At 43.5% G+C, this 16,066-nt stretch overlaps 1 protein-coding gene across 1 annotated transcript in view; it reads left to right on the forward strand.

Annotated features, from left to right (window-relative positions):
• Window positions 1-16,066, forward strand: part of LOC149365416 (uncharacterized) — a 38,772-nt gene that overhangs the window by 8,218 nt on the left and 14,488 nt on the right. Inside the window, exon 3 of the mRNA XM_089568621.1 lies at window positions 4,571-4,777. Within this exon, the coding sequence (XP_089424747.1) occupies window positions 4,571-4,777 (207 nt within the window). The remainder of the gene's footprint in view (window positions 1-4,570; window positions 4,778-16,066) is intronic.

Raw genomic sequence — 16,066 nt, forward strand, 5'->3', positions numbered from 1 at the left:
ACAAGCGGGTTGCAGCGCTTCCATGCCGCGCTCATTGTTCAGAAAACTAATACAGCACACAGAGGCTGCAGCTGCGCCGTTTCAAAAGCAGTCGCGAGGTTGAGACAGCAAATTACTGCCACGATAAAATACCGTCTGAAATTCACTTAGTTTTTCCTTCAAGTGCAGCTCCAACAGCGCAGTAAAGAGGTGTGTTTCTTGCATGGAGGCAGCCTAACCCAACGCTGCTATAAAAATCAGCGAAAGCATTGAACGTGCTCAAAGTAGGAAGTATTTCAATGAAACAATTAACGCCTTCAACAGGCGCATCCATAATAACACGAGAGCTTAATTTAATTTTAGGCGCAAATAAGCGGCGAGTCACATCGGCGCTTTCGTAACGTAGCAGTCTGAAATCAGAAACACATACTTTGCCTCTCGCGCAAATGGTATTATAAATCTGTGCATGCTGAGCGGGATTCATGAACGAACCACTCGGAACGAAATGTAAGCCACCTCTTGTCGAGCCGACCTTTACCCAGCTTTCAAAATGAAGTGCCCGCAAGCCAGCGGCGGCGGCCAACGGCTCTGATGACAGACACGGACGAATCCATACGTGTGCAACGAAGGGGAGATGGGATGGAGCTCGTGGGTTCTTCGCGGTGTTTGAGCACGCCGGCCATTCGCGCCGGCAAAGAATTTTATTCACCCATCACACTACAAGCATTCCTCCAGCGCCGCTTGAATACAACTTTGACAAACGTCTCGCGCTCCAGTCTATAGCGTTACAAGACACCTTTGCTGAAACGTCGGCGTCCACGACGCGCACCGAGCGAGCGTCCATACGTAGCAAGCAATGCACACCTCAAAAAGAACAGCACTCCATGGTCCAGACAGGCGATAACACAAAGATAAGAAAATAAATGTAATCCACCACTGAACGAGACTATGTAAGTACGTTTTCGGAGGTGCAAAGTAAATTGAGCTCACACGGCGCTAACTAACACACAGTTCCATTTCGGCCGTCATTCACAGGCTAAACGACATTTCTGGCCGCGCATCCACCTTGAAACACGAAAAATCTAGTAGACAGCTCGCGAAGAGCGGCTTATCATCAAGGGCATCGCAGATACTGCCTTTCCGCGCGTTAGTAAAGACAGCGGGACAGAGATAAGCGGCATTAGTCGAGAACCCGATGGCTTCCGCCTTAGAAACGAAGATAGGACGTTTGTAACTGCGCACATAATCTGTTCTGCACACACAGCTCTGCTTAGAGTGGTTTAGGAGACCAAATGAATAAAATATAAACGTGTAGACTTACCGTAAGCGGACGATGCAGCTGGATTTTGAAGAAAACGTAATCCGCGAAAAACACGCCAACGCCATTGTTGCAACCACGCACAGGGTTGTTTGCAGCCCGAATGATTTTCCGCCGTCTCGCGGTAAAATGGGTAAAACGTGAAACAGAAACCCATTTCACGGTCGTATCTTTATCGCTCGCACTCTTGCCGTGTGCAGCTTGATCTGATATCCAAGACCACAGAAGGCAATTGGTTTATAAGCTTAAATTCTTCGCTTACCCTCTAAAAATCTTATTGTTTTCGTGAAAACAGAACCGAAATCTAACTTCTTGTCGGTATACGCGCCGCATCTCCCACCGAATAGCATGTGGTAAAATTCTCAAATAATAATTATAAGGTTGCATAGCATAACGTCTTTTTTGCGTGTGCTCGTGTTTAGAAAACTGATATGCGCCACATCAGCGTGTCATGGTCTCCGAAGCAACAAGTGCAAGGGTAGGAACGAAAAAATACTGGCTTTGTGACTGTTGCGTCGCAGCACTTATTCACGTGAATACAAACTGCAAAGGTAGAAATGGCAGATGTTAATCGCGCAGAGAGGACCAGGCTCTTTGAGATTAATCGAAGATGTTTCTAAGGGATGGGCGCTTCCTTGAATTCTCACACCCGTATTTCCCCCTTTATTTCAGGACGTTTTAAAAAGAAATGTAGAACCGTTGATGAAATGTTTCTGATTTCAGCGCGTTGGACAGTAACGATAGAAAGATGGAATGGAATTGTGTAGAGCGATTCCTTAAAGGGACAGCGTATTCGGTCGATGTAGTACAGTTTGCGGGCGCCCTTACTTCAAGAACGGCTGCCTTTCCTCGGCTTACTTGTTAGCATTAAATATCTAATTGTATTGACAATATACGTCACGGTATAACGAAAAGGAGCTTGTCAATGCTCCTGAAAACAATATACAGGAGGGTGTTGCAATGGTCTTACGCAATACTTTTTAATTTCCGTAATAGCGAAGGAGGTGGGGGACTCCCGACATAGTTGCGGTCACTAGATGCAGGTCCCCTCAGCATGCAGTGCAAAAAGAAATTGACATTGTTCTGGACTTAGTCGAAAGTCAGTGTATCGAACATTGTGAAATAAAATTACGATTGCTATAGACTGGTCTATAGGCAGTAGACTATCTATAGTGTACAGTCTATAGACAAAAGGAAATTGAAGCAGCTATAGACCGTAGTCTATAGAGAGTCTATAGACCGTCTATAGACGAAAAGAAATTGAGGCAGCTATAGACTTTGGTGTATAGAGAGTCTATAGACCGTCTAAAGACGAAAGGAAACTGAAGCAGTTATAGACTTTAGTCTATAGACAGTCTATAGACAAAAGGAAATTGAGGCAGCTATAGACCTTAGTCTATAGCGAGTCTATAGACCGTCTATAGACGAAAGGAAATTGAAGCAATTATAGACTTTAGTCAATAGACAGTCTATAGACAAAAGGAAATTGAGGCGGCTATAGACCTTAGACTATAGCGAGTCTATAGACCGTCTATAGACGAAAGGAAATGGGGGTAGTTATAGACTTCAGTCTATAGAGAGTCTATAGACCGTCTATAGACAAAAGGAAATTGAGCTAACTATAGACTTTAGTCTATAAAGTGTCTATAGACAGTCTATAGACAAAAGGAAATTTGAGCCAGCTATAGACTTTAGTCTATAAAGTGTCTATAGACAGTCTATAGACAAAAGGAAATTGAGGCAGTTATAGACCTTAGTCTATAGAGAGTCTATAGACAGTCTATAGACGAAAGGAAATTGAGGCATCTATAGACCTTAGTCTATAGAGGGTCTATAGACAGTCTATAGACGAAAGGATATTAGGCGGCTATAGACCTTAGTCTATAGAGAGTCTATAGACAGTCTATAGACAAAAGGAAATTGAAGCTGCTATAGACTTTAGTCCATAGATTTTCTATAGACTGTCTTTAGACAAAAGGAAAAGTCTATAGGATGGCTATAGAGTCTATAAAAAGTCTATAGAAAGTCTATAGACCATTTTTATAAGGGTACAGACTAAACCAAACGTCTGGAAACTGCTTCATATCGCAACTGAGACACTTAACTGGATTCTTGTTTTCCTTTCTGCATTTGTTGTTTGTCCCTTAATAAATATTCCTAACCATGTCCGTTTACTGGCAATTGTTCGCGATACCCATACTTGTTCCTTGCAAGTTGATTTTATTTTTTTGCCAAATTGTTCCTTCATGTATCATGTTCATGTTCTCTTGCTTCCTTCCTTGATGTAGCATCAATAAGCGATGGAAATTCTAAATCCCTCAGATGTCTCTCGCATAGCGCATAACTGCTGTTCTATTCCTAACCATTTCGCTTTCTTTCTATCCCCTGGCATGTTTATATAGCTGATCATCTTGTTAAATTTTTATTTTAGTACTTTTCTTGCTAGACCTCCTAGGGGCCATTTTGCTGGGCTCAGCCTGATTATTACATTTTATACTTCGCTTCCACCTACCCCTACCCCTACACCCTGAGCCGCCCTGAGCCCCCAAAAAAGCTACTGCCTGGCCTGCCAGGCGCCACCAAATCTATGTTTTGTACCCGTGCACTAAAATGGATGCCATCTCGTGCAAGCGCTTTGCCAAAGCCTGCTCCATGCACTTCCCTGTTTGTCTGCTACTTGAAAACCTTTCTCCAGGTTTAACTTCCTTATCTCTGCAAACCCTCTACCAAAGCCTGCTCATTGCACTTCCCTGTCTGTGTCTGCTACTTCAGAGCCTTTCTCCAAGCTTAACTCCCTTATCTCTCGATTAAGAGTCTCCACGTCCTTGAGAACGTCTCCGTTGCGTCCTTGCACCTCCGGCACTGTGCATACCATGATCTGCACTTGCTGTGCTATTGCTCTTATATCGTGAACTCCTCTGGCAATCTTTCCACTACTTGTGCGGCATCACCATTCAGGACATCATTTAGCCCTGCCGCTACCACTACCAAATTATGCCCTGCAACATTAGCGGAAAGTTCGCTTTTAAGGCGAAAGCCTTTAATGCCTCATCGTTGTCGACAGAACGCTGTCAGCACACTCTCTGGCACATTCTAACTCTGTATGGCACACTCAAGACAAATAGTGTGTGTAAATATAAATGAACAGCAATAAATGCTACTACTTCATCATTTCCGTATAAACTTTCCTTAGTGATATATTCTGCAATGTTTGGTGGTATGACTGTATATGGTTGCGCCTATTTTTTTTTCTTCTCATCTTCCTGTTTGAAGCTTCTGTTGCAGCAAGTATAGCAGCAGAATTGCCAGTTGTTCCTGCCACTCAGAAGACAGGAGCCCGTGCCGCTACTTGTGCTGTTGCTGGAAACCTGCCGCCTCAAAGGGAGCCAGCACAGCCATCATCAGCGATAGCAGCGCCACCAGTAGGGCCGCCTGTGGTCTTGACAGTCCGCGCACTCACAGAAAATGCTTGCCCAACTGGTAAGTATCGGCTACGTCTGACACGTTTGGGAAAGGAATAATTTTAGTATTTTACCACATGCTTTCACTGTTGAGAGCTCTTACTTTAGTTCTACAGGGCAGGCGGTCCGAAGATGATCTCTCCCCCTTTCTGGAAGCTTTCAGATTCATCCTTCCTGATAAGAGGCCTAGGCTGGGTTAAAAGCTGAGTAAGGTTGAATTTCAGACGAAAATCTATGACAGTCTGGGCTTCCTTATGTTAGGCAGTTTGGTTAGGTTCGGTACGGGAGGTTATATATAGGTCGAGAATATTATGACTGTATTTAGTAACAGGCGTGTCCTGGGTTGAAAGCTGAGTAAGGTTGAAATTCACACAAAATTTTGTGGCAGTCTGGGATTCCTTGTGTTAGGCAGTTTGGTTAGGTTGGATATGGGAGGTTAGAAGGAGGTCAAGAATATTTGCACTCTTTTTAGTAACAGGTCAGGGAAAGGTTAAAAGCTGAGTAAGGTAGAAATTCCGACAAAATTTTATGACAGCCTGGGATTTTTTATGCTAGGCAGTCGGGTTAGGCTGGGTACTGGAGGTTCGAAAGAGGTAAAGAATATTTGCAGGCTCTTTAGTAGCAGGCGTGTGCTGGGTTAAAAGCTGAGTAAGGTTGAAATTCAGGCAAAATTCTATGGCAGTCTAGGATTCCCTGTGTTAGGCAGTTTGGTTAGGTTGGTTATGGAAGGTTAGAAGGTGGTCAAGAATATTTGCACTCTTTTTAGTAACAGGCCAGGGAAAGGGTAAAAGCTGAGTAAGGTAGAAATTCCGACAAAATTTTGTGACAGCCTGGGATTTTTTATGCTAGGCAGTCGGGTTAGGCTGGGTACTGGAGGTTCGAAAGAGGTAAAGAATATTTGCCGGCTCTTTTTGGTAACAGGCGTGTGCTGGGTTAAAAGCTGAGTAAGGTTGAAATTCAGGCAAAATTCTATGGCAGTCTAGGATTCCCTGTGTTAGGCAGTTTGGTTAGGTTGGTTATGGAAGGTTAGAAGGTGGTCAAGAATATTTGCACTCTTTTTAGCAACAGGCGTGGGCTTGGTTAAAAGCGGAGTAAGGCTGCAATTCCGACAAAATACTAGGACAGTCTGGGATTTTTTATGTTAGGCAGTTGGGTTAGGCTGGGTATTGGAGGTTCGAAGAGGTAAAGAATATTTGCAGGCTCTTTAATAACAGGCCTGGGCTGGGTTAAAATATGCGCAAGGTTTAAATTCGGACAAAATTTTATGAGGGTGCGGGATTCTTTACGTTAGGCAGTTTGGTTAGGTTGGGTATGGGTGGTTAGAAGCAGACAAGAATATTTGCGTTGTCTATAGTAACAGGCGTGGGCTGGGTTAAAAGCGGAGTAAGGTTGTAATTCAAACAAAATTCTGTGCCGCCGCGGTGGCTCAGTGGCTATGGTGCTCGGCTGCTGTCCCGAAAGACGCCGGTTCGATCCCGGCCGCGGCGGTTGAAATTCTTTGGAGGAGAAATTCGAGGCCCTGTGTGCTGTGCGATGTCAGTGCACGTTAAAGAACCCCAGGTGGTCGAAATTTCCGGAGCCCTCCACGGCGGCGTCTCTCATAGCCTTAGTCGCTTTGGGACGTTAAACCCCATAAAACCAAACCAATCAAACAAAATTCTCTTACAGTCCGGGATTGCATATGTAAGGCAGTTTGGTTAGGTTTGGTATGGTAGGTTAAAAGGCGGCCAAAAATATCTGCGCTCTCTTTAGTAATCAGCCTGGGCTGGATTAAAAGCTGAGTAAGGTTGAAATTCAGACAAAATGACAGGCCAAGATTCCTTATGTTAGGCAGTTCGGTTAGATTGAATATGGAGGATTAGGAGGAGGTCAAGAATATTTACAGTCTTTAGTAACAGGCCTGGGCTGGGTTAGAAGCTGAGTCAAGTTGAAATTCAGAGGAAAATTTATGAGGGTAAGGGATTGCTTATGTTTGGCAGTTTGGTTAGGTTGGGTATTGGAAGTTCGAAGGAGGTCAAAAATATTTGCACACTCTTTAGTAACAAGCCTGGGCCGCATTAGATGCTTAGTAAGCTTGAAATGCAGACCAAAATCTGACAGTCTGGGATTCCTTATTTTAATCAGTTTGGTTAGGTTGGGTATGAGAGGTTATAAGTAGCGCAAGAATATTTGCACTGTCGTTAGTAACAGGCCTGGACAGGGTTAAAAGCTGAGTAAGGTTGAAATGCAGACAAAATTTTATGACAGGCCAAGATTCTTTATGTTAGGCAGTTTGGTTACATTGGGTATGGGAGATCAGGAAGAGGTCAAGAATATTTACGCAGTCTTTAGTAATAGGCGTGGGCTGGGTTAAAAGCTGAGTAAGGTTAAAATCAAGACAAAATTCTAAGGCAGTCCGGGATTCCTTACGTTAGGCAGTTTGGCTAGGTTGGGTATGAGTGGTTAGAAGGAGGTCAAGAGTATTTGGATTGTCTATAGTAACAAGCCTGGGCTGCGTTAAAAGCGGAGTAAGGTTGAAATTCAGACAAAATTCTCTTACAGTCCGGGTTTCCATATGTAAGGCAGTTTGGTTAGGCTCGGTATGGGAGATTAGGAGGAGGTCAAGAATATTTACAGTCTTCAGTAACCAGCCTGGGCTGGGTTAAAAGCTGAGTGAGGTTGAAATCGAGACAAAATTCTGAGGGAGTCCGTGATTCCTTATGTTAGGCAGTTTGGTTAGGTTGGGTATGGGTGGTTAGAAGGAGGTTAAGAGTATTTGCATTGTCTATAGTAACAGGCCTGGGCTGCGTTAAAAGCGGAGTAAGGTTGAAATTCAGACAGAATTCTCTTACAGTCCGGGTTTCCATATGTAAAGCAGTTTGTTTAGGTTGGGTATGGCAGATTAGAAGGCGGTCAAGAATATTTACAGTCTTCAGTAACCAGCCTGGGCTGGGTTAAAAGCTGAGTGAGGTTGAAATCGAGACAAAATTCTGAGGGAGTCCGTGATTCCTTATGTTAGGCAGTTTGGTTAGGTTGGGTATGGGTGGTTAGAAGGAGGTTAAGAGTATTTGCATTGTCTATAGTAACAGGCCTGGGCTGCGTTAAAAGCAGAATAAGGTTGAAATTCAGACAAAATTCTCTTACAGTCCGGGTTTCCATATGTAAGGCAGTTTGGTTAGGTTCGGTATGGGAGATTAGAAGGAGGTCAAGAATATTTACAGTCTTCAGTAACAGCCCTGGGCTGGGTTAAAAGCTGAGTGAGGTTGAAATCGAGACAAAATTCTGAGGGAGTCCGTGATTCCTTATGTTAGGCAGTTTGGTTAGGTTGGGTATGGGTGGTTAGAAGGAGGTTAAGAGTATTTGCATTGTCTATAGTAACAGGCCTGGGCTGCGTTAAAAGCGGAGTAAGGTTGAAATTCAGACACAATTCTCTTACAGTCCGGGTTTCCATATGTAAAGCAGTTTGTTTAGGTTGGGTATGGCAGATTAGAAGGCGGTCAAGAATATTTACAGTCTTCAGTAACCAGCCTGGGCTGGGTTAAAAGCTGAGTGAGGTTGAAATCGAGACAAAATTCTGAGGGAGTCCGTGATTCCTTATGTTAGGCAGTTTTGTTAGGTTGGGTATGGGTGGTTAGAAGGAGGTTAAGAGTATTTGCATTGTCTATAGTAACAGGCCTGGGCTGCGTTAAAAGCAGAATAAGGTTGAAATTCAGACAAAATTCTCTTACAGTCCGGGTTTCCATATGTAAGGCAGTTTGGTTAGGTTCGGTATGGGAGATTAGAAGGAGGTCAAGAATATTTACAGTCTTCAGTAACAGGCCTGGGCTGGGTTAAAAGCTGAGTGAGGTTGAAATCGAGACAAAATTCTGAGGGAGTCCGTGATTCCTTATGTTAGGCAGTTTGGTTAGGTTGGGTATGGGTGGTTAGAAGGAGGTTAAGAGTATTTGCATTGTCTATAGTAACAGGCCTGGGCTGCGTTAAAAGCAGAGTAAGGTTGAAATTCAGACAGAATTCTCTTACAGTCCGGGTTTCCATATGTAAGGCAGTTTGGTTAGGTTCGGTATGGGAGATTAGAAGGAGGTCAAGAATATTTACAGTCTTCAGTAACAGGCCTGGGCTGCGTTAAAAGCGGAGTAAGGTTGAAATTCAGACAGAATTCTCTTACAGTCCGGGTTTCCATATGTAAGGCAGTTTGGTTAGGTTCGGTATGGGAGATTAGAAGGAGGTCAAGAATATTTACAGTCTTCAGTAACAGGCCTGGGCTGCGTTAAAAGCGGAGTAAGGTTGAAATTCAGACAGAATTCTCTTACAGTCCGGGTTTCCATATGTAAGGCAGTTTGGTTAGGTTCGGCATGGGAGATTAGAAGGAGGTCAAGAATATTTACAGTCTTCAGTAACAGGCCTGGGCTGCGTTAAAAGCGGAGTAAGGTTGAAATTCAGACAGAATTCTCTTACAGTCCGGGTTTCCATATGTAAGGCAGTTTGGTTAGGTTCGGTATGGGAGATTAGAAGGAGGTCAAGAATATTTACAGTCTTCAGTAACAGGCCTGGGCTGCGTTAAAAGCGGAGTAAGGTTGAAATTCAGACAGAATTCTCTTACAGTCCGGGTTTCCATATGTAAGGCAGTTTGGTTAGGTTCGGTATGGGAGATTAGAAGGAGGTCAAGAATATTTACAGTCTTCAGTAACAGGCCTGGGCTGGGTTAAAAGCTGAGTGAGGTTGAAATCGAGACAAAATTCTGAGGGAGTCCGTGATTCCTTATGTTAGGCAGTTTGGTTAGGTTGGGTATGGGTGGTTAGAAGGAGGTTAAGAGTATTTGCATTGTCTATAGTAACAGGCCTGGGCTGCGTTAAAAGCAGAGTAAGGTTGAAATTCAGACAGAATTCTCTTACAGTCCGGGTTTCCATATGTAAGGCAGTTTGGTTAGGTTCGGTATGGGAGATTAGAAGGAGGTCAAGAATATTTACAGTCTTCAGTAACAGGCCTGGGCTGCGTTAAAAGCGGAGTAAGGTTGAAATTCAGACAAAATTCTCTTACAGTCCGGGTTTCCATATGTAAGGCAGTTTGGTTAGGTTCGGTATGGGAGATTAGAAGGAGGTTAAGAGTATTTGCATTGTCTATAGTAACAGGCCTGGGCTGCGTTAAAAGCGGAGTAAGGTTGAAATTCAGACAGAATTCTCTTACAGTCCGGGTTTCCATATGTAAAGCAGTTTGTTTAGGTTGGGTATGGCAGATTAGAAGGCGGTCAAGAATATTTACAGTCTTCAGTAACCAGCCTGGGCTGGGTTAAAAGCTGAGTGAGGTTGAAATCGAGACAAAATTCTGAGGGAGTCCGTGATTCCTTATGTTAGGCAGTTTTGTTAGGTTGGGTATGGGTGGTTAGAAGGAGGTTAAGAGTATTTGCATTGTCTATAGTAACAGGCCTGGGCTGCGTTAAAAGCAGAATAAGGTTGAAATTCAGACAAAATTCTCTTACAGTCCGGGTTTCCATATGTAAGGCAGTTTGGTTAGGTTCGGTATGGGAGATTAGAAGGAGGTCAAGAATATTTACAGTCTTCAGTAACAGGCCTGGGCTGGGTTAAAAGCTGAGTGAGGTTGAAATCGAGACAAAATTCTGAGGGAGTCCGTGATTCCTTATGTTAGGCAGTTTGGTTAGGTTGGGTATGGGTGGTTAGAAGGAGGTTAAGAGTATTTGCATTGTCTATAGTAACAGGCCTGGGCTGCGTTAAAAGCAGAGTAAGGTTGAAATTCAGACAGAATTCTCTTACAGTCCGGGTTTCCATATGTAAGGCAGTTTGGTTAGGTTCGGTATGGGAGATTAGAAGGAGGTCAAGAATATTTACAGTCTTCAGTAACAGGCCTGGGCTGCGTTAAAAGCGGAGTAAGGTTGAAATTCAGACAGAATTCTCTTACAGTCCGGGTTTCCATATGTAAGGCAGTTTGGTTAGGTTCGGTATGGGAGATTAGAAGGAGGTCAAGAATATTTACAGTCTTCAGTAACAGGCCTGGGCTGCGTTAAAAGCGGAGTAAGGTTGAAATTCAGACAGAATTCTCTTACAGTCCGGGTTTCCATATGTAAGGCAGTTTGGTTAGGTTCGGCATGGGAGATTAGAAGGAGGTCAAGAATATTTACAGTCTTCAGTAACAGGCCTGGGCTGCGTTAAAAGCGGAGTAAGGTTGAAATTCAGACAGAATTCTCTTACAGTCCGGGTTTCCATATGTAAGGCAGTTTGGTTAGGTTCGGTATGGGAGATTAGAAGGAGGTCAAGAATATTTACAGTCTTCAGTAACAGGCCTGGGCTGCGTTAAAAGCGGAGTAAGGTTGAAATTCAGACAGAATTCTCTTACAGTCCGGGTTTCCATATGTAAGGCAGTTTGGTTAGGTTCGGTATGGGAGATTAGAAGGAGGTCAAGAATATTTACAGTCTTCAGTAACAGGCCTGGGCTGGGTTAAAAGCTGAGTGAGGTTGAAATCGAGACAAAATTCTGAGGGAGTCCGTGATTCCTTATGTTAGGCAGTTTGGTTAGGTTGGGTATGGGTGGTTAGAAGGAGGTTAAGAGTATTTGCATTGTCTATAGTAACAGGCCTGGGCTGCGTTAAAAGCAGAGTAAGGTTGAAATTCAGACAGAATTCTCTTACAGTCCGGGTTTCCATATGTAAGGCAGTTTGGTTAGGTTCGGTATGGGAGATTAGAAGGAGGTCAAGAATATTTACAGTCTTCAGTAACAGGCCTGGGCTGCGTTAAAAGCGGAGTAAGGTTGAAATTCAGACAAAATTCTCTTACAGTCCGGGTTTCCATATGTAAGGCAGTTTGGTTAGGTTCGGTATGGGAGATTAGAAGGAGGTTAAGAGTATTTGCATTGTCTATAGTAACAGGCCTGGGCTGCGTTAAAAGCGGAGTAAGGTTGAAATTCAGACAGAATTCTCTTACAGTCCGGGTTTCCATATGTAAAGCAGTTTGTTTAGGTTGGGTATGGCAGATTAGAAGGCGGTCAAGAATATTTACAGTCTTCAGTAACCAGCCTGGGCTGGGTTAAAAGCTGAGTGAGGTTGAAATCGAGACAAAATTCTGAGGGAGTCCGTGATTCCTTATGTTAGGCAGTTTGGTTAGGTTGGGTATGGGTGGTTAGAAGGAGGTTAAGAGTATTTGCATTGTCTATAGTAACAGGCCTTAGCTGCGTTAAAAGCAGAATAAGGTTGAAATTCAGACAAAATTCTCTTACAGTCCGGGTTTCCATATGTAAGGCAGTTTGGTTAGGTTCGGTATGGGAGATTAGAAGGAGGTCAAGAATATTTACAGTCTTCAGTAACAGGCCTGGGCTGCGTTAAAAGCGGAGTAAGGTTGAAATTCAGACAGAATTCTCTTACAGTCCGGGTTTCCATATGTAAGGCAGTTTGGTTAGGTTGTGTATGGGTGGTTAGAAGGAGGTTAAGAGTATTTGCATTGTCTATAGTAACAGGCCTGGGCTGCGTTAAAAGCAGAGTAAGGTTGAAATTCAGACAGAATTCTCTTACAGTCCGGGTTTCCATATGTAAGGCAGTTTGGTTAGGTTCGGTATGGGAGATTAGATGGAGGTCAAGAATATTTACAGTCTTCAGTAACAGGCCTGGGCTGCGTTAAAAGCGGAGTAAGGTTGAAATTCAGACAGAATTCTCTTACAGTCCGGGTTTCCATATGTAAGGCAGTTTGGTTAGGTTCGGTATGGGAGATTAGAAGGAGGTCAAGAATATTTACAGTCTTCAGTAACAGGCCTGGGCTGCGTTAAAAGCGGAGTAAGGTTGAAATTCAGACAGAATTCTCTTACAGTCCGGGTTTCCATATGTAAGGCAGTTTGGTTAGGTTCGGTATGGGAGATTAGAAGGAGGTCAAGAATATTTACAGTCTTCAGTAACAGGCCTGGGCTGCGTTAAAAGCGGAGTAAGGTTGAAATTCAGACAGAATTCTCTTACTGTCCGGGTTTCCATATGTAAGGCAGTTTGGTTAGGTTCGGTATGGGAGATTAGAAGGAGGTCAAGAATATTTACAGTCTTCAGTAACAGGCCTGGGCTGCGTTAAAAGCGGAGTAAGGTTGAAATTCAGACAGAATTCTCTTACAGTCCGGGTTTCCATATGTAAGGCAGTTTGGTTAGGTTCGGTATGGGAGATTAGAAGGAGGTCAAGAATATTTACAGTCTTCAGTAACAGGCCTGGGCTGCGTTAAAAGCGGAGTAAGGTTGAAATTCAGACAGAATTCTCTTACAGTCCGGGTTTCCATATGTAAGGCAGTTTGGTTAGGTTCGGTATGGGAGATTAGAAGGAGGTCAAGAATATTTACAGTCTTCAGTAACAGGCCTGGGCTGCGTTAAAAGCGGAGTAAGGTTGAAATTCAGACAGAATTCTCTTACAGTTCGGGTTTCCATATGTAAGGCAGTTTGGTTAGGTTCGGTATGGGAGATTAGAAGGAGGTCAAGAATATTTACAGTCTTCAGTAACAGGCCTGGGCTGCGTTAAAAGCGGAGTAAGGTTGAAATTCAGACAGAATTCTCTTACAGTCCGGGTTTCCATATGTAAGGCAGTTTGGTTAGGTTCGGTATGGGAGATTAGAAGGAGGTCAAGAATATTTACAGTCTTCAGTAACAGGCCTGGGCTGCGTTAAAAGCGGAGTAAGGTTGAAATACAGACAAAATTCTCTTACAGTCCGGGTTTCCATATGTAAGGCAGTTTGGTTAGGTTCGGTATGGGAGATTAGAAGGAGGTCAAGAATATTTACAGTCTTCAGTAACAGGCCTGGGCTGGGTTAAAAGCTGAGTGAGGTTGAAATCGAGACAAAATTCTGAGGGAGTCCGTGATTCCTTATGTTAGGCAGTTTGGTTAGGTTGGGTATGGGTGGTTAGAAGGAGGTTAAGAGTATTTGCATTGTCTATAGTAACAGGCCTGGGCTGCGTTAAAAGCAGAGTAAGGTTGAAATTCAGACAGAATTCTCTTACAGTCCGGGTTTCCATATGTAAGGCAGTTTGGTTAGGTTCGGTATGGGAGATTAGAAGGAGGTCAAGAATATTTACAGTCTTCAGTAACAGGCCTGGGCTGCGTTAAAAGCGGAGTAAGGTTGAAATTCAGACAAAATTCTCTTACAGTCCGGGTTTCCATATGTAAGGCAGTTTGGTTAGGTTCGGTATGGGAGATTAGAAGGAGGTCAAGAATATTTACAGTCTTCAGTAACAGGCCTGGGCTGCGTTAAAAGCTGAGTAAGGTTGAAATTCAGACAGAATTCTCTTACAGTCCGGGTTTCCATATGTAAGGCAGTTTGGTTAGGTTCGGTATGGGAGATTAGAAGGAGGTCAAGAATATTTACAGTCTTCAGTAACAGGCCTGGGCTGCGTTAAAAGCAGAGTAAGGTTGAAATTCAGACAAAATTCTCTTACAGTCCGGGTTTCCATATGTAAGGCAGTTTGGTTAGGTTCGGTATGGGAGATTAGAAGGAGGTCAAGAATATTTACAGTCTTCAGTAACAGGCCTGGGCTGCGTTAAAGGCGGAGTAAGGTTGAAATTCAGACAGAATTCTCTTACAGTCCGGGTTTCCATATGTAAGGCAGTTTGGTTAGGTTCGGTATGGGAGATTAGAAGGAGGTCAAGAATATTTACAGTCTTCAGTAACAGGCCTCGGCTGCGTTAAAAGCGGAGTAAGGTTGAAATTCAGACAGAATTCTCTTACAGTCTGGGTTTCCATATGTAAGGCAGTTTGGTTAGGTTCGGTATGGCAGATTAGAAGGAGGTCAAGAATATTTACAGTCTTCAGTAACAGGCCTGGGCTGCGTTAAAAGCGGAGTAAGGTTGAAATTCAGACAGAATTCTCTTACAGTCCGGGTTTCCATATGTAAGGCAGTTTGGTTAGGTTCGGTATGGGAGATTAGAAGGAGGTCAAGAATATTTACAGTCTTCAGTAACAGGCCTGGGCTGCGTTAAAAGCGGAGTAAGGTTGAAATTCAGACAAAATTCTCTTACAGTCCGGGTTTCCATATGTAAGGCAGTTTGGTTAGGTTCGGTATGGGAGATTAGAAGGAGGTCAAGAATATTTACAGTCTTCAGTAACAGGCCTGGGCTGCGTTAAAAGCGGAGTAAGGTTGAAATTCAGACAGAATTCTCTTACAGTCCGGGTTTCCATATGTAAGGCAGTTTGGTTAGGTTCGGTATGGGAGATTAGAAGGAGGTCAAGAATATTTACAGTCTTCAGTAACAGGCCTGGGCTGGGTTAAAAGCTGAGTGAGGTTGAAATCGAGACAAAATTCTGAGGGAGTCCGTGATTCCTTATGTTAGGCAGTTTGGTTAGGTTGGGTATGGGTGGTTAGAAGGAGGTTAAGAGTATTTGCATTGTCTATAGTAACAGGCCTGGGCTGCGTTAAATGCAGAGTAAGGTTGAAATTCAGACAGAATTCTCTTACAGTCCGGGTTTCCATATGTAAGGCAGTTTGGTTAGGTTCGGTATGGGAGATTAGAAGGAGGTCAAGAATATTTACAGTCTTCAGTAACAGGCCTCGGCTGCGTTAAAAGCGGAGTAAGGTTGAAATTCAGACAGAATTCTCTTACAGTCCGGGTTTCCATATGTAAGGCAGTTTGGTTAGGTTCGGTATGGGAGATTAGAAGGAGGTCAAGAATATTTACAGTCTTCAGTAACAGGCCTGGGCTGCGTTAAAAGCGGAGTAAGGTTGAAATTCAGACAAAATTCTTTTACAGTCCGGGTTTCCATATGTAAGGCAGTTTGGTTAGGTTCGGTATGGCAGATTAGAAGGCGGTCAAGAATATTTATAGTCTTCAGTAACCAGCCTGGGCTGCGTTAAAAGCAGAGTAAGGTTGAAATTCAGACAAAATTCTCTTACAGTCCGGGTTTCCATATGTAAGGCAGTTTGGTTAGGTTCGGTATGGGAGATTAGAAGGAGGTCAAGAATATTTACAGTCTTCAGTAACAGGTCTGGGCTGGGTTAAAAGCTGAGTGAGGTTGAAATCGAGACAAAATTCTGAGGGAGTCCGTGATTCCTTATTTTAGGCAGTTTGGTTAGGTTGGGTATGGGTGGTTAGAAGGAGGTTAAGAGTATTTGCATTGTCTATAGTAACAGGCCTGGGCTGCGTTAAAAGCGGAGTAAGGTTGAAATTCAGACAGAATTCTCTTACAGTCCGGGTTTCCATATGTAAAGCAGTTTGTTTAGGTTGGGTATGGCAGATTAGAAGGCGGTCAAGAATATTTACAGTCTTCAGTAACCAGCCTGGGCTGGGTTAAAAGCTGAGTGAGGTTGAAATTGAGACAAAATTCTGAGGGAGTCCGTGATTCCTTATGTTAGGCAGTTTGGTTAGGT

Source organism: Amblyomma mixtum, chromosome 1 (genome assembly GCF_055824585.1).
Source record: "Amblyomma mixtum isolate Tamu chromosome 1, ASM5582458v1, whole genome shotgun sequence".
NCBI lineage: Eukaryota > Metazoa > Arthropoda > Arachnida > Ixodida > Ixodidae > Amblyomma > Amblyomma mixtum.